The 25722-nt window shown below is 41.8% G+C and overlaps 1 protein-coding gene across 1 annotated transcript in view; it reads left to right on the top strand.

Moving 5' to 3' along the window:
* The window catches only part of DNAAF9 (dynein axonemal assembly factor 9), a 137172-nt gene that overhangs the window by 17975 nt on the left and 93475 nt on the right, over window positions 1-25722 (top strand). The window contains exons 3-4 of the mRNA XM_037898358.2: window positions 14986-15105; window positions 16744-16868. Coding sequence (XP_037754286.1) covers window positions 14986-15105; window positions 16744-16868 — 245 coding nt within the window. The remainder of the gene's footprint in view (window positions 1-14985; window positions 15106-16743; window positions 16869-25722) is intronic.

The following is a 25722-nucleotide window of genomic DNA, read 5'->3' as shown; positions in this document are numbered from 1 at the left end:
CCATATTTTTCTATAAGTGTGTCACGGATCACAGAACATGCTATGCCTTGTACTACTCTCTAGTATCAGGATTGCACCCTTCCTTTTGATAGGCCCTGGACCTTCACTTTACTCGAGGGAGTTCCATGACTCTGGCACTCTTAGATTTGGTCCCTAGGCTTCAGTGCCCATTTCTCATTGTGCCTCCTTTAGCAGGGCCAGTTTGGCTTGGTTCTCTGCAGGAATCCTCTCTTGGGTGCTTTGTAACCAGAAAATCTATGCAGAGAAACTGTTCAGCCTTCTCAAAACGAAGTATGTATCAGTCAACAGGACACTAGTCACAGAAATGGGTTACAAATAAAGAAGGCCTATGTGCATGAATCTTATTCTGGGAGCATACAGTAGCTAACAAAGGACTCTGGAGGGCTGAGACATTAGGACCACAGTCTAAAGGTCTGGACTGTGGGATCCTCTCTGTGAAGAGGGATGTCAGATATGGGGTCTGCACTGCAGAGTGACCTAAAGCTAACAGTGACCAGTCACTACTGAGACCCAGGGGCTTCAGCAGTTGAATCCAAACACAGCAGCCTGGTGATCATCCACAAGAGGATGCTTAACCAGAGTTGTAAAGGGACTTTTGCATTGTTAAGGCTTATTATGGGATTATTACACCTTTATACTGTCTTGTTCCTGTTTCTAGTGCAGTCATGTGTCTATTATTAATGACCAGTTTAGATTCTGATGCAGCTCTGAACGCAACCTGGGTGTCCTTGTTTTCTTGAATATTGTGGCACTGAGCTCTCATCTGGTTACTGCTAATAGATCTGGATGTGTTGGCAGCGACTAAATTGTATCCCAACAACCTGTGTGAAAGCTCAAGTTTCTGATTTATGTCAGAAGTCACATATTTGCGCTAATAGATTTGGTGTCTATTAGCACATCCAGATGTTAACTGTGACCAGATCCTGTACAATTTTAACTATGGGGAAACTTTGATTCATTAGGTTTTAATTAAATGTTATATGTAGTTAGTTTATGTGAATGTTCTCATCTGTAAGAAATCAGTGGGTTATTTTCTTTATTTTAAGAAAAAGCTGCCAGTACAGATTTATGACCAGCTTGGATTTTAAGAGTCCTACATCAAGAATTTCCTCCTTGTTCCTCTAACACTTAAGTATTATGTATAATCATGTTTACACTGATAAATACTTAAACTAACCTATTAACCTTCTCAGAATTTGAGGTGGCTGTGAACACTTAACTTGTAGACACAAGCATTACTCTAGAGTGTCACTATTTTTATGCATGCAGTCATGGTTTCCAGAAATTTCATTATTGTTTCCATCAGTAATAAATGCTATAGACATTTCCTTCATCAGTTGTAATGAAAATCTGCACCAGGTTTAGAAAGGGTAGACTTGTAGTGTCTTTAATGCTTTTTTTTCTTTCTTTCTTCATGCTAGATCTTCTGTACTATTCATTTTAAGATCTTGGTGCTGGATATTTTGGTGACTTTTTCTCAGAAGCCTTTCACATGCCAAATGTTTTGTGAGGATATCTGTAGATCATTTGTGTCATACCTTAGCAGCTGCTTTTTGGTGACTCAGATATTGTACTGTAATACTTAATTCTTCTGCTTTAGACTGCATGATTGAACATTAGGTCACAAGTAGCAATTTGTTAGGAAAGTTCAATCAAGAGCATATTAATTAGAATGAATGTTGTATATTTTTAGCTAGATGTGTAAACTTGAATTGCTAGATGAGTAAAGTCTTACTGCTTGACAATACTGCAGAAAGGTAAAGGGTTCATTTTCAGAGCAGTGTGTGGATTTAAGTCAGTGGTGTGCTGCTTATGTGGTGGTCATTGATCTGGAAAAAGGCTTTGATAATAGTTTCAAGCGAAGTCATCTAGTGGGATATGGGGGAGAAAATGGTACCAAAACTTTGTGCGGCTTTTTCAAGCCATATATATAAGTGTAATATCAATAGTTAGAATGTCTACTGGTGAAACAGACGAACTGTCAGCAAAGGTGGGAGTGCATCAGGGATCAGTATTGAGCCCTTATCTTGTTTATCCTTGATCTGGATACTGTCACAAGGAACATACAAGAAGGCCACTTTGGTGCATGTTGTTTGCAGATATCATTCTGAGCAGTGAAGAGAAAGATAGTGTGGAAAAGAGGAACTTGGTAAATGGGGATATGTGTTGGAGAGACATAATATTTTGAAAGACTCTGAATGAAATTAGAACTAGAAATAATAAATGACTGGCTCAAATGGACAGAGAGAAGAGGTATAGTATGTAACAGAGAGAAGAGGTATGATTAAAAGGGAAGGTCTCTATAAAACAGTGGTCTGTCCAATTCTAATATGTGGTGCTGAGTGTTGAACAACAACAAAGAAATGATCTCTTCCACAGAAATGTGAATGTTGAGGTGGATGATTGGTGTAAGCAAGAAAGAAGACCACATGACAAATGTTTGTTAGAAACACGCTCAAAGTAACGCCCATAAATGGAAAAAATGAGGGCGTGCAGAGTCAGATGTTTTGGCCATGAAAAGTGCAGTCCTGACAACTATGTGGGTAGGAGTCCAACAGATCAAGGTTGAAGGAAAAAGACAGAGAGGCTGACCCAGGAAATAGTGTTTTGATATCTTAAAGGAAGAGTGTGACGGGTTGGATCACAGAAAACCCCCTTGGGGCTGCCAACTGATGTGCCAAGACTACTTCTGTCACTGCCAGCTTGGGACTCCAGAACCCTGCCTGATTGTGCCAGACACGCTTGCCGACTACAAACACAGACCCAGGTCTGAACCACGTCACACAAACTGCAGGCTTAACTGAAAGCAGCTTAAGAAGTGTTCCTGTCTCTAAGACTCAGATGCCCAACTCCCAGTGGGGTCCAAACCCCAAATAAATCAGTTTTACCCTGTACAAAGCTTATACAGGGTAAACTCATAAATTGTTCGCCCTCTGTAACACTGATATAGAGATATGCACAGCTGTTTGCCCACTCTCCCCCCAGGTATTAATACATACTCTGGGTTAATTAATAAGTAAAAAGTGATTTTATTAAATAGAAAAAGGAGGATTTAAGTGGTTTCAAGTGATAACAGACAGAACAAAGTAAATTACCAAACAAAATAAAATAAAACATGCAAGTCTATGCCTAATAGAGTAAGAAAGTGATTACAGATGAAACCTCACCCTCAGATGTTCCAGTAAGCTTCTTTTACAGGCTGGCCTCCTCCTAGTCTGGGTCCAGCAATCACTCACACCCCCTATAGTTACTGTCCTTTGTCCCAGTTTCTTTCAGGTATCCTTTGGGATGGAGAGGTTATCTCCTGAGCCAGCTGAAGACAAAATGGAGGGGTCTCCAGGGGCTTAAATCGACTTTCGCTTGTGGGTGGAGACCCCCTCCTCTCTCCTATGCAAAGTCCAGCTCCAAGATGGAGTTTTGGAGTCACATATTTGAGTCACATGTCCATGCATGACTCAGTTTTTACAGGCAGCAGCCATTGCCCACATGCTGTCTTGAATGTCTCCAGGAAGACTTCTTATGGGGATTGGAGTCTTCCAAGATCCATTGTTCATTAAGTGTTTCTTGACTGGGCACTTAATTTGCACATTCCTTTCTCAAGAAGCTGACCAAATGCTTTACTAAGGCTACTTAAAATCAAGCAAGTACACAGCCAGTATTCATAACTTCGAGTACATAAATGACACATGCATACAAATAGGATGAATATATTCAGTAGATCAGAACCTTTACAGAGATTTGTCACATGGCATATGTAGCATAAAACATATTCCAGTTATGTCATATATACATATTCCCATAAAGCATTATGGGATGCAGTGTCACAAAGACATGTTAACATATGGTTTGATAGAGGTTATGGCACTGAACAGAGCACTTTGCTGCCAGAAGATTTGTAGCATGGACCTGGTTTGATGGGATTGACACAAGAAAGATTTGCCACCAATATATTAACATGAGGCTTCTACAAAAATCCTTCGTTCTGCCCCATAAGGAAGCCGTGCATATCAGGGTGAAAATGTTAGTAGAAGGTGTGGATATGAGTGAGGGACTGCATGATCTGTTTCAGTGGTTCTCAGCATTTCCAGACTACTGTACCCCTTTCGGGACTCTGATTTGTCTTACATACCCCAAGTTTCTCCTCACTTAAAAGCTACTTGCTTATAATATCAGACGTAAAAATACAGACGTGTCACAGCACACTATTACTGAAAAATTGCTTACTTTCTCATTTTTACCATATAATAAATAAATTGATGGGAATATAAATATTGTACTTACATTTCTGTGTGATACTTGAGCCTGTTTTTCACTTATGAGCCTTGTCATTTTTGGAGGCAGTGAAGTGCCAGCAACAGTTACGTTTTTCTCCATATTGAGTCTATTTCTGCTCTTTGTCTTGATGGCATTATAGCAGAAAATGAGACTTCATAAAGATATGTTGATCCAAAAAATAATAGAACATCCAAAGCATGATTCCCAAGTTCAGTGAGCTCTTTCTGTACTAAACACTAGGACTGGGTTAGTGTGGAGTCATTAACTTAATTTGCAGATCATGGTCTGAGGACAGCTCAAGAAGGTTTTCTTGCTGACTGGCAGAGATGTTACTGCTTCTAACATCTGACAAAAGGAATGGGTTTCCTCAGTCAAGGTTGAGCTGAGTTGCGTTGAATGTTGGGGAAATATGACTTGAATTCAGATGTCAAGTGGGTCAAATGAGCTACATATGAAGCTTCAGGTGCTTTTGTAGAAATAGTTGAAGCTTTTTTCATTTTAAGTTGACAAGTCTGGAACTCAGAAAACTTTCTTTCAGAAAATTCTGCTGGCTTATCCACATGCACAAGGTGTTTTGTCTTCCAATGTTGTTGCAAATGCACTGGCTTCATACTGTTGTTTGATAGAGTTTCTCCAAAAAGCTTGAGGTGGATCACTATTTGTAAATGTGAATTCAAAAGCAATATATTCCTACTGCTGCTTCCAACTCCTCATTTTAAAAATCAAAACATTTTTACATCGCAATCATATGCGGGCCATGACAACTTCAACGTCATTAACTTGCTTGCACACATCTGTAAATGACACAAAATGCATGTCTAATACACTGCGTATACGCACTTTGTTACCGTATAATAAATAGAACACTATCAACAAGTCATTTTCTGTATGAAATTTTAGTTTGTACTGACTTTGCTAGTGCTTTTGATGTAGCCTGTTGTATAACTAGGCAAATATCTAGATAAGTTGACGTACCTCCTGGGAGACCTCTGTGTATTCCCAAGGGTATGCGTACCTCTGGTTGAGAACCATTGATCTAATTTGTATTAACATTTTTTTAAGTTATTTTCTCAAGTCATCACCAAGGAAAGAGATGATAAACTTTTATATTACAATGCACTAAGCTAAAAATGTGTCTATTTTGTGCCTGAAAAACAAATGGAGTCTATTGATAGTATATTGCAGTGTTCCTAATCTGAAGAGAAGGTTGGGATAAAACTTTTAAAGAGGGATATGCTTTCCTGGAAGTTGTGTATCTTTTCAGAAATTGCTCTCTGTTAGGAATGAGTTGGCAATATCCAAAGAGGGTGAACTCTGGCTCCCAGAAAGTCACCCCAAATCTTTAATAGGGCAGTAGAATATTAGCAGGTGGCTCCTGGGAACTACTTCTAGCACAGCAGTGGTTTAGGTGCACAGTTCTTAGTTAAGTTTCTGATGATACTCTGAAATGAGCCTCACAGGGACCAATTGGCATAACAGCAGTAATAAACAAGATATTGTTTATATATAACCGTAATGCCCAGAGGCACTAGTCAGGACCAGGACCCCCATTGGGATAGATCATATATTAAAACTTGGTCCCTCCCTCCCAGTTTACAATTTGAAGCCCCCTGTTACACAGAATGTGTGCAATTGTATGTTCAATGGAACTACGTAAATCTACCTTAGCCCTCAATTTTGCAAAGAAGTGATTTATGAAGAGTTGGGATAAAGGGATACAATTTGTGGGGGGAGCGGGTTTGTGTATCTATATCTAATCCAGTCTCCGGTGCTGAGGCAGGACAAAGTAAATACCTGATAGGTGCCCAACCTATTCTTAAAAACCTCCAGTGGTGGGGATTCCACAACCTACTTTGGAAGACTATCCCAGAGTTTAACTAACCTTATAGTTAGTTCTTTCAATCTCCCTGGCTGCAGATGAAGCCCGTTACTTTTTGTCCTACTTCAGTGGACATGGAGAACAATTGATCACTGCCATCTTTATAACAGCCTTTTCATGTAGCTCAAGATTATCAGGTCCTGCTCAGTCACCTTTTCTCAAGGCTAACATGCCCAGTTCTTTTTAACCTTTCCTCACAGTTGAGGTTTTCTAAACCTTTTATAAGTTTTGTTGCTCTCTTCCGGATTCTCTTCAGTTTGACCACATTATTCTTAAAATATGACACCCTGAATTGAACACAGTACTCAGCTGAGGCTTCACCACTGCTGAGTAGAGTGGACAATTACTTCCCATGTGTTACATACAACACTCCTGTTAATACACCCCAGAATAGTAGCCCTTTTTTTTTTCCAACTTTATAATATTGTTGACTCGTGTTCAATTTGTGATCCGCTATAATGGTCTGATCCTTTTCAGCAGTACTACCACCTAGCCAGTTGTTCCCCACTTTGTAATTGTGCATTTGATTTTTCCTTCCTAAGTGAAATACTTTGCATTTGCCTTTGGAGAACTGGTCTGAAGTCGTTAAGATGAAATTCAGTAATTTGTCAAGGTTGTTTTGAATACTAACCCTGCCCTTCAAGGTGCTAGTAACTCCGCTCAGCTTGGTATCATCTTCACATTTTATAATCCTACTCTCCACTCTGTTATACATCCATTTATGAATATATTGAATAGTACCAGACCCAGGACTGACCCCTGCAAAACCCCACTAGATGGAACCTATTTGTTTGACAGTGAACCATTGATAACTGCTCTTTGAATACGGTCTTTCAACCAGTTGTACACCCACCCACATTTCCCTAGGTTGCTTATGAGAAAGTCATATGGGACTGTGTCAAAAGCCTTATTCAAATCAATAGATATTATGTCTACTTCTCTCTTCTCCTGCCCTGCCCCTCTTCTCCCCTCCACCCCCCCCCCCCCCCACAGCAGCAATCCTGTCAAAGAAGGAAATTAGGTTGGTTTGGCATGATTTGTTCTTGACAATTTGTTTAGTATCTAGTCACCATTAACCTTTTTAGTGAAGATGGAAACAAAAGAGGCATTAAACTCCTCAGACTCTGTAATGTCAACTGTTGCTAGCTCTCGTTCCCCATTAAGTAGAGCACCTACACTTTCCTTCATCTTTCTCTTGTTCCTAGTGTATTTATAGAACCCTTTCTTATTGCCTTATACATCTGGTGCCATTTTGCACTGTAGCCTTTCTGATTTTATCCCTACATGCTCGTGTTATTCTTTTGTACTCCTTCTTAGCAATATATCTGTGTTTCCACTTTTAGGATTCCTTTATTTAATTTCAGATCATTAAAGAGCTCCTGGTGGAGTCATAATGGCCTCTTACTGTTGTTTCTGTCTTTCCTTTGTGTCTGAGTAGTTGGCAGTTGTGGATTTCATGTTGTCTCTTTGAGAAACTTGACGGCCTCTTGAACTTCCTTTTCCCTTAGATTTTCTTCCCATGGGACTTTACCTCTTACCAGTTCTCTGAGTTTGTTAAAGCTTGCTTTTTTTTAATGTTCATTGTCCTTATTCTGTTGCTTACTCCTTCCTTTCCTTAGAACCACGAAATCTATTATTTCATGATCACTTTCACTCAAATTGCCTTCCACCTTCAGATTTGCAACCAATTCCTCTGTATTGGTCAGAATCAAATTTAAAATGGCTGTCCCCCTGGTTACTTCCTCCACTTTCTGAAACAAAAACTTGTCCCCCCTGTACTTTCAAGAACTTATTGGACATCATTTCCCTGTATTTGGTCACTCAACTGCAGGGCACTTCGTTGATATCCACCAGGGTTTCTTCATTTTCGTCTTTTAGCCCGACATTTATTCATCCACTCTAGTTGCAATCCCATTTTTATACACTGTTCCATGTCTCTCCAGCATTCATTTCTTTTTTTCGCCAGAGATCTGATATTTTTGCACATGGCTTCTTCATATTCTTCCCTGATATTAGGCTCTTTTAGCTTGTCCACGTCATAGATTTTTGTTCTCTACGCTCTTTTGTCATTTCAGCCTCCTTGGTGCCAGCACTAACAATTAGATCTGATCTCCAGTATCTAAGGAGTCTTAGTTGAACACTTGGTGAATATTGGGACTATAGAAACTGAATGAAGAATGACAGGTTTCAGAGTAGCAGCCGTGTTAGTCTGTATTCGCAAAAAGAAAAGGAGTACTAGTGGTATCTTAGGGACTAAGGTGCCACTAGTACTAACCAATTTATTTGAGCATAAGCTTTCGTGAGCTACACATGGTTAGTCTCTAAGGTGCCACTAGTACTCCTTTTCTTTTTGTGAATGAAGAATGGAAAAATAAACAAAAACATGCTGGCTTAGTCATCATCTAGACAAACAAGGGCCGTGTTTTCCTCTCTCAAATTGAGTTGGGGGTGAAAAGTATGTGATCAAAACAAACAGTACACGGAATAGGGGATTACAAGAAAGTTTTATACAAGTAGTTTAAAGACGATATATGTTGGGGTGGTGGAAGATGTTAATGCAAAAGTATGATTAAATGGGATATTGGCCTGGAGCAATAGACATATTTGGGCGCTGGCAAGAAAACTAAAAAGGAGAGAGGCTACTACATTTCTGCCTGAGACACAACCTGGTTATAACAAACACGGTATTTCAACACAGTTGCAGAGGAACTGGACTTGGATATCATTTGCTAGGCAAACAAAGAACATGGTAAACTTGGTACTTATGAATTGCAAATGAAAATTGTGGTGGTGATTGTGCAGATGATTCGTGGCTGTTCTTAGAGCAGATACATATGTAGATTTACATTTTTTATCTTGCTCATCTATTAATTCTGCCCATCCACCACTCTTTTTTAAAAATTTTTTTTAAATGTCCTCTATCTTGCCTCTTAATCCCCATCCTAGACCTTGGACTTAATGTGTAGGGTTGCATCATAAAGGGACAAATACCTTTGATAACTCTAAGAATCTTTGGCATTTCTAATGTAATCTAGCTTTGGGATATTGGGGCAGGACCCTCATGGCCTTTTATGCCAGCTCTCTGGAGTTGGGTTGGGACCTGGCTCAACTTTGGAGCCCTTCTGATGTGGGGGTTGGGGAGAACAGCAATCAAGTATTGTATGAAAAAAATAATAATGCAATATGAATCCTGAGGCATTAATCTTGGGAAAGTCAGTACATTCAGTACGCTCATGCACGTGGGAATGACAATGTGGCTTGTGTTATGTGACCACACAATGTTTTACTGTGTGTAGTAATACAGAATGTTACAGGCATCTCTGGTTATGAAAAGTGCAGTTCTTTACTATTGCAAGTGTAGAATGATCTAGTCATGAAAGACTCTATTGTTAATGCTCAAGGGAAGTGTTAAAATTCCCCCCCACAATGTTAACTTTGGAATCTGACTTCACTGTGAAATTCTCAGACTTACTACCAAATAAGCATAGATTTCTTTGCTTTATAATTTTTTTTGAAAAAAAATAAAAATAAAGATAATAGTGTAATTTATTTTTAAATCAGAGGTACGGGGAAACTCACTTTGTTCTGCTCCTGTAACAACGTTGCCAGATGGAATGTTATCTTCTATGGAGCAGAGTTCTTGCTCATTATGGTGTCAAGTTCTCATAATCATTTTCCAGTACCTGTGATTTTCATTAACTATTTATCTTACCAACTAGTATCTATATGATAGCATATACATAAATGCATTCTGAGAACTATAGCTGGAGTGTTAGAAAGCTATAGTTCAGAATATTTAGTGGTTCCTATTCTGTGTGCTCAGTTACTTAAAACATTCCAAAGCTTTTACCTTCTTGGTCAATATTTTCCAGGTTTGATCTCAGCCCAACAACAAATTTTTTAATTTCTGGAATGTTTAAGTAAAAATAGTTCATCACTTTTTAAGTAGGAGAATGAGGAGTGAAGTAGAATACGTTTTCTTCCCTTATTTATGCTGGATGTATATCGACAAGATGCTGCATGTGTATCCAAAGCTGTAGGGGGGGAAATATGAAATAGTAGGGGAATAATTGATTACTGTAGGGACTTAGGTTTGCACAAGAGGCTAGGGTTATAGTTGTATACACAATCTTAATTTTGTCACTTTCTGATTTTTGAGTACTTAGATATGCAACTTCAGTGTTTTCTTCATTTAAACTTTGATGAAATAAATATATCCTCATCAGAAGCAAGCTCCCCACAGACCATGAAACACCAACTCCAAGTGGCACCAGACACTGCCATAACAGATGCAGAACCATATCTCCGCTGTTAGCGATCAATACTCTCCACAACACACTTCTCAAGGATTCTACACATGCCATTCCCACATGTGGTGTACCTCATCCAGTGCATCGAATGTCCCAACAACTGTGTGGGTGAAACAAGACCATCACTATGCTCTTGAACGCACTCTCAGAAAATTGATAAAAGTCAAAAGCACCCTACCGCCTGTGGGCAAACACTTTTTGCAAACCAGTCACATATATGACCCATTGATCCTCATCATAGAAAGAAGCCTGCACAACACACACACATGAGCGTGGGAGCTTAAGTTCATAACACTGCTTAACTGTATAGTCCATTGGTTCGGCGATGATGTTTTCGTGCAATCTCTTTCTGTGGATTCTGGAGTGACTCTGAAGTCCAAAGTGTGACACGCATGCTCGTGAGCAGATTGGGCAGACAAAGTCATTGATGAGCGTCTTGGTGGCTATAGCAGTAGTACGATGCTTTTCCCTTGCAGCTAACAATCAATTATTTCTGTCCTCTTCAGAGGCTTGAAAAGCTCTGAGTATTGTGCGCTCCCATGCTCATCTATTTAACTCAGCCTTCTCAAGATTATTCGGTTTATTGCACCAAAGCATATGCTGTTCTTGATGCTGTCCTTGTAGTGCTGTCTGGCGTGGCCTTGATTCTGGTGTCCTTGTGCCAATTCTCCAAAGAAAATGTTTCTAGGGAGTTGATACTCAGGCATCCTAGTGACATGTCCAACCCAGTGTAGTTGGCCTTTAATCAACATGGCCTCAATGCTTACGGCATTTGACTTTTGGAGAGCCTACAGGCTGGTAATTTTGTCCTGCCAGTGGATCCTCATAATGGTGCAGAGAGACCGCATATGGAAGGCCTCTAGCTGTTTGATATGCCATTTCTATGGTGTCCAGGTCTCACAGCCATGGAGGAGAGATGTGAGCACAAAATTAATTATAAAATTTTATTTTTGTTGAGAGGGTTATGTTGTGGGATTTCAGGTCTTTGTTACCTAACTTTCCTCATGACTGACAAACTTTATGTATCTTATTCGTGATCTCTTTGTCAACAGATCTATCATGGGAGATGTTGCTGCTGAGATAGGTAAAAGTGTCAACTTGCTTTAGTTGGATTCCACTAATGGAGATGCTCGGGGATATGGCAGAGAGCGGTGAAGATGATTGGTGCAACACCACAGTTTTCTCCAGGCTGATTGTGAGGCCAAACAATTTTGATGTTTCAGCGAAGTGATCTATGATGCACTGGAGATTTCCCTCTGTGTGTGCTAGGAGGGCACAATCGTCCGCAAAGAGTGCTTCTCTTAGTCGTAGTTCTGTTACTTTTGGTTTTGGTTTTAGCCTTGTAATATTGAAGACTGAGCTGTTTTGTCTGTATCTGATGTATATGCCTCTGTTGAGCCAATGTGTACCACAATTGAGAATTTGGGTGAAGAAGAGGTTGAACAGTACAGGGGCAAGGACACAGCCTTGTTTGACTCCATTTGAAATGGGAAAGGAGTCAGTGAGATCTCCATTAAAAGTACCTAATCTTGCATCGCCTCATGAAATATACGAATGATCTTTACCAGTTTTGGTGGGCAACCAAGTTTGTTGAGGATCACCCATAATCCTTCTCTATTGACTGTATCAAATGCTTTTTTCAGATTGATGAAAACACTGAACAGATTCAAGTTGTGTTCGATACATTTTTCTTGTATTTGCCTGATACTGGAAGTCATGTCTGTGGTGCTACAACTAGGTCTGAATCCACACTAAGTCTCAGGTAGTTTGGCTTCTGAGACAGATGAAATCCGTCGGTTCAGGAGGATGCGAGAAAAGATTTTTCCAGCAACAGATAGGAGAGGGATCCCACGGTAGTTACCACAGACCATTTTTTTCCACTGCATGCATCCGATGAAGTGAGCTGTAGCTCACAAAAGCTTATGCTCAAATAAATTTGTTAGTCTCTAAGGTGCCATAAGTCCTCCTGTTCTTTTTACAGACCATTTTGCTGCCTTTATTTTTAAATATCGGAATAATTGTGGCATCTTTGAAGTCTTGTGGCATTTCTTCACTGTCCCAGATGTCAGTAAGGGTCTTCTTGAGTGTTGTTACCACTTTTGGACCCGCAGATTTATATATTTCTGCTGGTAGTCCACCTCTGCCCGAGGACTTCCCTGAGCTCATCAAACTGGTTGCCTTTTCTATTTCTTCAGGTGAGGGTAGTGAGTCAATGTGGTGCTGAATAGGCTTTTGCGGTATCTGTTTAACAGCACTTATTTCAATTGAGGATGGTCTGTTCAGTAGTAGGCTGAGATGTTCAACCCACCCCTGTTCCATGCCATGTTTGTATTTGGTGACTGTCCTGCCATCAGCAATCATGAGCGAACCTGTGCCCACCTTTGAACGTCCATAGACTAGCTCCAAGGAATCAAAGAACTTATTTGCTTCATTTGTTTCTGCATACATATGAGTGTCTTCTGCTACCTTCTCCCACCATTTATCTTGTGTCAAGAGTAGTTGTCTTTGTGTCTTGCTTTGCAGGTGTTTAAATCTCTCTCTGAGGTGGACTGAATATAATTTTGCCAGATTTGGAAAACCTCAATTTTTTTCTTTCAAGAGTAGAATCATAGAACGGGAGGGGACCTCGAGGGGTCATCTAGTCCAGTCCCCTGCACTCATGGCAGGACTAATTATCTAGACCATTCCTGACAGGTGTTTGTCTAACCTCTTAAAAATCTCCAGTGAGATTCCACAACCTCCCTAAGCAATTTATTCCACTGCTTAACCACCCTGACAGGAAGTTTTTACTAATGTCCAACCTAAATCTCCTTTGCAGCAATTTAAGCCCATTGCTTCTTGTCCTGTCCTTGGAGGTTAAGAAAAACAATTTTTCTTCCTCCTCCTTGTAACAACCTTTTACATATTTCAAAACTGTTATCATTTCCCCCGTCTTCTCTTTTCCAGACTAAACAAACCCAATTTTTTCAATCTTCCCTCATAGGTCATGTTTTCTAGACCTTTAATCATTTTTGTTGCTCTTCTCTGGACTTTCTCCCATTTGTCCACATCCTTCCTGAAATCTGGTGCCCAGAACTGGACACAGTACTCCAGTTGAGGCTTAGTCGGAGCAGAGTAGAGTGGAAGAATTACTTCTTGTGTCTTGCTTATAACACTCCTGCTAGTACTGTGATTGCCTCCTCATTTTCATCATCCAATGACTTATTACCACAATCTATAACCCACTAACCTACCTTTGTCCTATGACTGTAGAGGTATTAATTGTTCACTTCATCTTAAATGTTCTGCCTGCAACATGTGTTTATCTCAGGGGTAGTCAATAGGTGGACCGCAAGCCAAATCCAGGCCGTCAGATGCTTTTGAATGGACCCCAAAATCTTTTTATTTACTTACCATTTTTTTTTTTTAATTTTCTCTGGAGTATGGACCATGACTATACCTTGACCAAGAAATTTGGACCTTAACCCAAAACCCCCCCAAAAAACTACCCCGTTTTATCCCTTTTGTTAAATAATCTGACCTGAAGAAGAGCTCTGTGTAGCTCAAAAACTTGTCTTTCGCCAACAGAAATTGGTTTTATCAAAGATGTTATCTGATCCACCTTGTATGTCTCATGCTTTTTAAAGCTCCGGACCACAACCTGCTGTATTTGAAACTTTCTGAGAGTCGTATAATTTATTAATTTCAGAAATTGGTAATATTCTACCTCTGCTATTGTATGTCATTTGATATATACCATTAGCTTTAACATCTTATAAACAGCTGAGCAGCATCCACTTGTAACATTAGAGATTTCAGTTGCTGTAGTGCTTATCTGCAGCAAAGGTTTCAAGTTCTGCAGAAGATACATAGGCTTTGTACAATACTTATCTTTTATATATAGCTAGTGCATCCTGATCCAGAACGGATGCCCAGAGAACCATAACTTATTTCTGAAAAACAGAATATGATAGTGTTTTCAACTTCATGTGTTATCTCATAAGAACAATATAGTAACTTCAACAGTTTTTAATTCTGGGAAAGTGCCAGTAAAAAATGTTCTCCGGACATGTTGTGGATACTGTAGACTTAAAAATTATAGGCATGCTGCTTTGACAGAAGCCAAAATAATTACTTGACTTCTTGATTATACAGGATTGCTATTCTTAATTGTATAGTGTTTGGCTATGATTCCCAGATATGATTAGAGAATGTAGTAAAGTGTAAATCTGTAAATTATCTTGGAAGAATTTTTGTTTAGTCTGCTCTAGGGTTGCTTCCACATAATTTCTCCCTTCTCCTTCCCTCATCCCTTGTTAGATGAGTGTCGTTCTAGTGTTAGTGAGTGTCTGTGCGTAGCTTTCACTATTCAGATTTAAACTAAACGGTCACCATAACCATTAGAGTGCTGTTGCCATTCATAGTATCACATGCACAAGAATAAGACCAGTCAAAGTTGTTAATCCAGAGGGAGGTCTGACGTCTCATGCTGTAGCTGCTCATATGTTCGTTATTTTTCAGGAATTGATAGTAGATACAATGAAGGCTGTAGGGAGCTGGCCAACTACCTTCTCTTTGGTTTGTATAACCAGAATAACAATGACTTTGAGAAAACGGGATTTCCTGAAGAAGTTCTTGATGGTGAGTAATATAACGTTAAGCATTGTATTTGCATACTTGCTTGTCAATGTCTCGGGCCCTGCCAAACTCATGGCTATGAAAAATGCGTCATGGACTGTGAAATCCCCCCCCATGTGCTTTTACCCTAGAGTATACAGAATTCAAAGGAGAGACCAGTTTCTCAAACTGGAGGCTCTGGCCCAAAAGGGAGTTGCGGGGGGTGTGTGTGGGGGTCACAGGGTTATTTTAGGGTGGTTGCAGTATTGCCACCTTTACTTCTGCGCTGACTTCAGAGCTGGGTGGCTGGAGAGTGGCGGCTGCTGACTCAGGGCCCAGCTCTGCAGGCAGCAGCGCAGAAGTAAGGGTGGCCTTCAGAGTTGGACTCCAGGCCAGCAGCTGCTGCTCTGCAGCTCCCCAGCTCTCAAGGCAGTGCCAGTGCCAGCAGCCACGCAGAAGTAAGGGTAGCAGTACCGCAATCCACTCCCCCGTACAATAACCTCGCAACCCTCCCTCCCAACTCCTTTTTGGGTCAGGACCCCTACAATTACAACACCATGAAATTTCACATTTAAATAGCTGAAATCATGAAGTACACCATTTTAAAAAATTCTATGACACTAAAATTGACCAAAATGGACCGTGAATTTGGTAGGGCCCTATCAATGTCCATTTCTTGAAAAATGAGGTACATAGTTTCAGTAGCTCAGACATAGGTGAGAGGTTTATTGCAGGAGTGGGTGGGTGAGATTCTGTGGCCTGCGTTGTGCAGGTGGTCAGACTAGATGATCATAATGGTCCCTTCTGACCTTAAAATCTGTGAGTCTATAGTTACACTTTGAGTTTTATGTACAGTTTAAAAAAATTCATGAAAATTCCTGTGGGTGTGTATTGGTAAATCATATAAAAATTATAGAGTTAATGGAATTGAAAGGGTATTGACTGAACTGGGTACCAAAATTAACATGAAATCTTGGGTGCTTAAAAGTTTTAAAAATATTTTTTGCACTCATATGTTATGTTGGGTTGAGAGGAGGAGGAGAAGCAAATAAAAGTAAGGAATTCTTCTGTGAAGTATCTAATTTCTAAACTTAGGCGATAAGGTGGCTTTGCATATTGGCAACCTGTTTTCATATCAAGAGATTAAAAAAAAAAATCTTTTACGCTGAAAGGGTACATCAGGTTTCTGTCCCCCTTTTTTCTTTGCATGATCTCGATAATGCAGTATGACCCCTTAAGATTAATTTTCATACTAGAACAAATATGTCTGTTTATACAATATTATGTAAGTGCTCGACTTTTTTTTTTTTTCCCAAAGCACATGGTGAGACAAGCTTGCAGATAAGAGGTTAGAATAGTCATAGCTGAGTTGCTGAGAAAGCAAGTAATATGCTTGGGGGTGTGTTTTTTTTTTTTTTTTTTTTTTTTTTCAAAAATGGGTAGCTGTATTAGGTGAATGGGGGATAGGTCTAGTAGCATTTTCCATCATGTATTTCTGTTATGCTTTGCAGATATTTTTGAATTGGGTACTTGTAGGAAAAAAAATTCCTGTTCAATTCCTTAGATTTCTGTGTAGATATAATTTAGATTTCTAGTTCATAGTTTGTAGCTATGAAGTTAAAGTAGTAATCTCTGATTTGCCTCTTGTTTTGGTTATTGCAGATGTAATCATATTAATAAAACCTGACAGTGTCCATCTGTATTGTAACCCTGTAAACTACAGTTATCTTTTGCCATATGTGGCATCCTGGAGAAACTTGCATTTCCATTGCCTGACTGAAAATGAGGTAAGTGAAGGCAGACTAAGTACACTGAGAACTGCAGGTATGTAACGTTTCACGAGTGACTGAGACTCAAAGGTTTACGCATGTATTTGTTTTGCAAAGTTGCCTCTTCGATAAACTGCAGGCTGCCTTTTGATCCGAATGAGAAGCACTACATTTTTGTTTATCTTCTTTTGTTACATTACACAGAAATAATATATGATTGAACACTCTGTGCTGTTTTAGAGGAACAAATCAAACAAAGCTGAGGAATGGGTTTTTTCCCCTGGTTCTTCCACCCTTGACAGTTTCATTGACTGGACAGAAATTGGTGGTCATGTCGCAAGAAAAGAATATTTGTGGCATAAGCAAAATATAGAATCTGAATTAAGTACCACAGTGAACAATGAAATACCCAATAGTAGTTTTTTAATTACTCAGATCCTTTTGATATCAGTCCAAGTACTTGCAAGTGCAAGTAATTTAGAAGAGGAGGGAAAATATAAATCAGAATCTATGAAAAGCTTGGTTTAGTTTAACCGTTTAAAGAAAAATTATATCGTGTTCTTTGTTTATTTCAAGAGACTACTCCCGTCCCTATTCAAGTGAATGCAAGTTTTTCCATTAACTTTAATAGGAACAGCTTTGGGCCATGTCTTGTGATCATAGTAAATTAAGCGTCACTTTAAACACTATCCCTTTCAAATTCTGGTAGATTTAGCAAGAAGTTGATTTATCTTAAATTTCCACTCCTGCATTTGGATCCTTTGTGTCTCCATGAAGTGTTGGTTCATATGCACTCATGTGCTGGACAGCCTGGTACTTAACTGCTGAGACTGTCCCCGGAAACTATCCTAGACTGAGCCACTTATGACTGTGAACGTGTGCAGTAATACCTGGCAGCATGTAGCAACAGCTTCCATGTGGACATTTGTTGTGGAGCATATCATCTGCTGATCTAGGTACTCAGAGTCCCCTACTCCCACCCCCCCAAACAAATCTAACGGAAAGGGGAAAAACTTGGCCAACACTGGGTCCAGAATCTCCTTGCCCCGACGAAGAGCTCTCTTATACCCATCTCCTAATTACTGTGCTGAAATCCACTGGTGGAAAGAGGATTGACACATGGAGCTGGTAGCAGATTGGGGAGGAATGAATGGGAAGTGGTGGGCATCAGCTTCTGGCTGCAGCCCTTTGTAAAGTTTCTAGGAGAAGGGAAGAGGAGCTTTTTATCCCCTGCCATAGGCTATTTTCTCTTCTCCCCTGTGCCTGCATGCAAGTGTGTGTAAAGGGTGGGAGGTGCAGTAGGTGGGTTATCTATCTATAGGATGGATCAGTAGAGATTGTGGAAAGGACAAATGGAAGGACATGAACAAGAGGATAGAGGGAAAAGGAAGATTTGAAAGAGGAACTTTTGTGGAGGAAATACTTAAAAATACTCCTTTTTGAAGTTTTACTTTGATAATCTAATTACTAAAATTGCTATAAATTCAGCCTTTTTTTCTCTTCTGTAGCTTAGAGGACATAGGCAACTCAGCATTTTTTAGTTAACTGATCTCTGTCACGGAAGTCTGATGTGACTACTGACACTGTCAGTTGCTTTCTTTTTCCAGGGCTACGGGAGGGCAAATGAGTATAGTGGGAGCTGCAAAATTATCAGTCTGACAACCTGGGCTGCAGTTTCATTCCAGAGGGCTGTAGTTTGTCCAAGGGGAATTCCAGTCTGACAGAGCTGGGGAAGCCCAGGAGATTTAGCTGTTTGGCTCAACTGCAAGAGGTGGCTTGATAGTGTGGGGTAAGAGGGACTCAGGGTAGAGAAGGAGTATGGATAAAGGGGGAGGCCCAGAGGCTGGCTGTGGAGCAGAGCTGGAGAGCAGGTTGAGCAATGGAGGTTCTCAATATTTACCTTGTAACTTGCAGTTGGTGGAGAGAAGCAGAGCCACTGTATGTCCTTCTGTCTTTCACTCCCCAACCCCTACTTATTACATATATTTAGATTTATAACAAAAGAAATACAAAATATACCTCAAAGCTTTTATATACTCTAGCTGTCTTTGGTAGAAACTTTAGAATATAAGCATCCAACTAAAATAAGCAGCTTACCCACAGGACAAAACATCTGTAACAAAACCTAAATGTTGACCCTCATCAAACTTTCTCCATAACAGCCCTACTGAAAGAGGTAGGCCTTGCTGGCTGCCTGGAAGGTCAACGCACCCAGGCTATTCCAAACCTAGGGTGGCAGTAGGTCATAGAATCATAGAATCATAGAATATCAGGGTTGGAAGGGACCCCAGAAGGTCATCTAGTCCAACCCCCTGCTCAAAGCAGGACCAAGTCCCAGTTAAATCATCCCAGCCAGGGCTTTGTCAAACCTGACCTTAAAAACCTCTAAGGAAGGAGATTCTACCACCTCCCTAGGTAACGCATTCCAGTGTTTCACCACCCTCTTAGTGAAAAAGTTTTTCCTAATATCCAATCTAAACCTCCCCCATTGCAACTTGAGACCATTACTCCTCGTTCTGTCATCTGCTACCATTGAGAACAGTCTAGAGCCATCCTCTTTGGAACCCCCTTTCAGGTAGTTAAAAGCAGCTATCAAATCCCCCCTCATTCTTCTCTTCTGCAGACTAAACAATCCCAGCTCCCTCAGCCTCTCCTCATAACTCATGTGCTCTAGACCCCTAATCATTTTTGTTGCCCTTCGCTGGACTCTCTCCAATTTATCCACATCCTTCTTGTAGTTTGGGGCCCAAAACTGGACACAGTACTCCAGATGAGGCCTCACCAGTGTCGAATAGAGGGGAACGATCACGTCCCTCGATCTGCTCGCTATGCCCCTACTTATACATCCCAAAATGCCATTGGCCTTCTTGGCAACAAGGGCACACTGCTGACTCATATCCAGCTTCTCGTCCACTGTAACCCCTAGGTCCTTTTCCGCAGAACTGCTGCCTAGCCATTCGGTCCCTAGTCTGTAGCGGTGCATGGGATTCTTCCATCCTAAGTGCAGGACCCTGCACTTATCCTTATTGAACCTCATCAGATTTCTTTTGGCCCAATCCTCCAATTTGTCTAGGTCCTTCTGTATCCTATCCCTCCCCTCCAGCGTATCTACCACTCCTCCCAGTTTAGTATCATCCGCAAATTTGCTGAGAGTGCAATCCACACCATCCTCCAGATCATTTATGAAGATATTGAACAAAACCGGCCCCAGGACCGACCCCTGGGGCACTCCACTTGACACCGGCTGCCAACTAGACATGGAGCCATTGATCACTACCCGTTGAGCCCGACAATCTAGCCAGCTTTCTACCCACCTTATAGTGCATTCATCCAGCCCATACTTCCTTAACTTGCTGACAAGAATGCTGTGGGAGACCGTGTCAAAAGCTTTGCTAAAGTCAAGAAACAATACATCCACTGCTTTCCCTTCATCCACAGAACCAGTAATCTCATCATAAAAGGCGATTAGATTAGTCAGGCATGACCTTCCCTTGGTGAATCCATGCTGACTGTTCCTGATCACTTTCCTCTCCTCTAAGTGCTTCAGGATTGATTCTTTGAGGACCTGCTCCATGATTTTTCCAGGGACTGAGGTGAGGCTGACTGGCCTGTAGTTCCCAGGATCCTCCTTCTTCCCTTTTTTAAAGATGGGCACTACATTAGCCTTTTTCCAGTCATCCGGGACTTCCCCCGTTCGCCACGAGTTTTCAAAGATAATGGCCAAGGGCTCTGCAATCACAGCCGCCAATTCCTTCAGCACTCTCGGATGCAATTCGTCCGGCCCCATGGACTTGTGCACGTCCAGCTTTTCTAAATAGTCCCTAACCACCTCTATCTCTACAGAGGGCTGGCCATCTCTTCCCCATTTTGTGATGCCCAGCACAGCAGTCTGGGAGCTGACCTTGTTAGTGAAAACAGAGGCAAAAAAAGCATTGAGTACATTAGCTTTTTCCACATCCTCTGTCACTAGGTTGCCTCCCTCATTCAGTAAGGGGCCCACACTTTCCTTGGCTTTCTTCTTGTTGCCAACATACCTGAAGAAACCCTTCTTGTTACTCTTGACATCTCTTGCTAGCTGCAGCTCCAGGTGCGATTTGGCCCTCCTGATATCTTTCCTACATGCCCGAGCAATATTTTTATACTCTTCCCTGGTCATATGTCCAACCTTCCACTTCTTGTAAGCTTCTTTTTTATGTTTAAGATCCGCTAGGATTTCACCATTAAGCCAAGCTGGTCGCCTGCCATATTTACTCTTCTTTCGACTCATCGGGATGGTTTGTCCCTGTAACCTCAACAGGGATTCCTTGAAATACAGCCAGCTCTCCTGGACTCCCTTCCCCTTCATGTTAGTCCCCCAGGGGATCCTGGCCATCTGTTCCCTGAGGGAGTCAAAGTCTGCTTTCCTGAAGTCCAGGGTCCGTATCCTGCTGCTTACCTTTCTTCCCTGCGTCAGGATCCTGAACTCAACCAACTCATGGTCACTGCCTCCCAGATTCCCATCCACTTTTGCTTCCCCCACTAATTCTACCCGGTTTGTGAGCAGCAGGTCAAGAAAAGCGCCCCCCCTAGTTGGCTCCCCTAGCACTTGCACCAGAAAATTGTCCCCTACGCTTTCCAAAAACTTCCTGGATTGTCTATGCACCGCTGTATTGTTCTCCCAGCAGATATCAGGAAAATTAAAGTCACCCATGAGAATCAGGGCATGCGATCTAGTAGCTTCCGTGAGTTGCCGGAAGAAAGCCTCATCCACCTCATCCCCCTGGTCCGGTGGTCTATAGCAGACTCCCACCACTACATCACTCTTGTTGCACACACTTCTAAACTTAATCCAGAGACACTCAGGTTTTTCCACAGTTTCGTACCGGAGCTCTGAGCAGTCATACTGCTCCCTTACATACAGTGCTACTCCCCCACCTTTTCTGCCCTGCCTGTCCTTCCTGAACAGTTTATAACCATCCATGACTGTACTCCAGTCATGTGAGTTATCCCACCAAGTCTCTGTTATTCCGATCACGTCATAGTTCCTTGACATCACCAGGACCTCCAGTTCTCCCTGCTTGTTTCCAAGGCTTTGTGCATTTGTATATAAGCACTTGAGATAACCTGTTGATCGCCCCTCATTCCCAGTATGAGGCAGGAGCCCTCCCCTCACAGACATTCCTGCCTGTGCTTCCTCCCGGTATCCCGCTTTCCCACTTACCTCAGGGCTTTGGTCTCCTTCCCCCGGTGAACCTAGTTTAAAGCCCTCCTCACTAGGTTAGCCAGCCTGCTGGCAAAGATGCTCTTCCCTCTCTTCGTAAGATGGAGCCCGTCTCTGCCCAGCACTCCTCCTTCATGGAACACCATCCCATGGTCAAAGAATCCAAAGCCTTCTCTCCGACACCACCTGCGTAGCCATTCGTTGACTTCCACGATTCGACGGTCCCTGCCCAGGCCTTTTCCTTCCACGGGGAGGATGGACGAGAACACCACTTGCGCCTCCAACTCCTTTATCCTTCTTCCCAGAGCCACGTAGTCCGCAGTGATCCGCTCAAGGTCATTCTTGGCAGTATCATTGGTGCCCACGTGGAGAAGCAGGAAGGGGTAGCGATCCGAGGGCTTGATGAGTCTCGGCAGTCTCTCCGTCACATCGCGAATCTTAGCCCCTGGCAAGCAGCAGACTTCTCGGTTTTCCCGGTCTGGGCGGCAGATAGATGACTCAGTCCCCCGGAGGAGAGAGTCCCCGACCACCACCACCCGCCTTCTCCTCTTGGGAGTGGTGGTCGTGGAACCCCCAACCTCAGGACATCGCATCTCATGCCTTCCAACCAGCGGAGTCTCCTTCTGCTTTCTCCCCCCAGACATATCATCTGGTCCACTCTCCGCAATGGTACAGGTTCCAAAGCTGAGGGCCCTGTGCTCATTTACAGTAGTAATTAATCATGCACACCATCACAAATGTGCTGTGCAATTAGAAGTATTTTAATCTCTTTAAGAAGATAAAGTGGGTTTGAAAAATATGCTTACTTTGCTGTTCTCTGATTAGATTCATTGTGTGTGATCTGCTCTGGTTAAGTATTAATGAAATCTCATGATGCTGATTCAAATTGCTGATTATGAACAGAAAGATGAGCCAAATACCCTATTTGAATAATGTATAATGAAATAAACTGTAAATTCTGAGGTTCCTTGTACTGTAAAGGTTTCAGAGTAACAGCCGTGTTAGTCTGTATTCGCAAAAAGAAAAGGAGTACTTGTGGCACCTTAGAGACTAACCAATTTATTTGAGCATGAGCTTTCGTGAGCTAGGTCTCTGTGTATATAATGTCTTCTGCAGTTTCCACAGTATGCATCCGATGAAGTGAGCTGTAGCTCACGAAAGCTCATGCTCAAATAAATTGGTTAGTCTCTAAGGTGCCACAAGTACTCCTTTTCTTTTTGCTTGTACTGTAAAGATGCTGATTTCTGGGGTACTGCATATAAATGTCAGCACAGTGTGATGGACTTTTTTTGCCATTTCTTCAAATGTATATGGGACTGCTAGTTTCCTAGAGAACTTCTGGCTGTTCGTAGGCAGTGAAATCTTGTCGTCCTTCAGAAACCATTTTATATTGATTCTTTCTGATAAATGATCGCCTGTGGCTGTTTGTTAAAGGGTTTAGTAGTTTTTCTTTACAGTGGCATACCAAAGTATTGCCTATTTTTAACTAAGCTTTTATAATAATAATAATGGCAAAGCTTTAAAAAGTAACATGCGGCTTGTGCAGCTCTCATAGAATCTTGCAAAATTTAGTGTTCTCCTATCTTTCCACTTGGTCACAACGTTTTTGAAGTGACTGTACTGAACAGTGATGGAAAAGAAGTGCCATTGAAAACATGTCTTATAAATAGCGATATAGTATAATAAAGAGACTTATTTTAAATTCTTACTTACCACCTTTCAGAAGTATACTGAGTGTATACTACATATGTGGTGCAATATATTGACAATTGTACTGAAAAGCCGTAATGAGAGACCTTCCAGTGTCCCCCTGGAAACCAGGAAAGCTAGGTCTGAGGCATTTTAAAATTTAATTTGAGTAACTGACAAAGTCTCTAGGGAACAGGTTTTGAACTGAAAGAGTATGCTCCAACTCCCTGAGGGAGGAGAAAGAGGGTTGTGTGAGAGGAATTTGGGCTGCATATTAAACTTTGTGAGAGAGCAGAATTAGGGATTGTTTAAAGAAACATGTTCTGGAATAACTACATTGATTTAATCCCCAGTGTAGACACACTACACCAATTGGGGGTAGCAGGGGTGGGGAATAAGCCTGGCAGTGGTATGAATTTGCCCTGGTATAAAGGTTTTGTGCTGGTGTAACTACATTGGTGCAAATCTTCCTGAACTTGACAGCCTTTGGAGCACAACTCCTCTCTGAGCTTACTCAAGACAAGGATGATCTGTGGGTTATCCTAAAACTGGCTAGGACTCTGCATCAAATCCTTGCTTTAAGTTTTAAAAAATGATTAGTAAGTATTTTAATTTTTCCCATACTGTGAATAAAAATGGCTTTGTTTGGCTTGCCTTTTATGAAAAGTCTGCTTACACTTTCTCATAGTATTTCCATTTCCTGTTTTGCTTTAATCAGTGTATTATTCACTCATAGGTCTAAAGCAGGGGTTCTCTCAACAGATTTTTTTGGTGGCCTCCCAGTGTGGCTACCAACTCTTGATGGTGGCCACTCTGACAATTTTTCCTAAAATACTTTAATTAACTTCAGGAAAAACAAATAAATATGCACATGTACACATCCAAATCATTGAAATTTCTTTATGTAGGGTTTTTTGCAGACTCAATAAAACAAAAAATATACACTTGTCTCTATTCTTCACTAGACCCAAACTGATTAGAAACAAATAAGGTGCTTTGCATATTCTTATGTTTTGTTGTTGTTTCTTTTGCTTTTTTTGGTTGCTTGCTAGCCAGTAAGTCTGTTTCTGTGAAAAATGATATTTGTATGTTTGTTAATATCACTTTTCACAGCAGTAGACTTGCTAGCTGGCTGGAAGGCAGTATAAAATGATATGAACAAACATACAAATGTCACTTTTCACAACAGACTTAATTTGTCCCCTGGCTTGCCAGGGCTGAGTAAGCCCTGGATGGGAAGGTGAGTAAGGAGGCAGCAGAGGCTGGGGCGACAGATGTGGGGCTTGGGAGGCAGCAAAGGCCATGGGTGATGGGGGCTGGGTGGGGAGGGGTGGAGGGAGGCAGCAGGGGCCAGGAGCGATTGCGGGTGGGGGGTGAGCCCAGGGCTGGCACCTGCCACTGCATGGCTGGAGCCGAAGCCCGGTGGCCTGAGCCTAGGCCCGGTGCCCACTGCCATACAGCTGGGGGACGGCGCGTGTGGACGAAGCCTGGGGCCAGAGGACACAGCAGAGGCCAGGGGCAATTGGGGGGTGGGGGAATATGAGCCCAGGGCTGACAGCTGCTGCCACGTGGCTGGAGGTTGGAGCACGATCGCAAGGCCCCACGGCTGGAGCCCCAAATCTGCGGCCATGGGATGGAGCCCGATGCCATGCAGCCAAAGCCTGGGGCCAGAGCCTGCCACTCCAGGGCTGAAGCCTGAGTCCCACTCCTCCCAGGAAGGTGGTGAACTCATACTGGCTGCCTGCTCTTCTGGCATTTGTGGCTCCAGAGGGGGGCAGGGCTCAATCCCTGCTGGCAGATTGCCACTGCTTTGCACCTCCCCCTTCCCCCCAATCACCACCCAGGAGATTTGAGAAACGCTGCCCTACAATGTTAGAAATAGTAAGCCTCTCTTAATCCCCCAACCATGCTACTATAAACATATATAGTAGAGGGATCAGGAAGACCAGATTGTCTAGTGGCCAGAGCAGGGGAGTAGTGTTG

This window comes from Chelonia mydas, chromosome 4, assembly GCF_015237465.2.
Source record: "Chelonia mydas isolate rCheMyd1 chromosome 4, rCheMyd1.pri.v2, whole genome shotgun sequence".
NCBI classification, from domain to species: Eukaryota; Metazoa; Chordata; order Testudines; family Cheloniidae; genus Chelonia; species Chelonia mydas.
The sequence above is the reverse complement of the archived record's forward strand: the minus strand, read 5'-3'. Positions and strand labels throughout refer to the sequence as shown.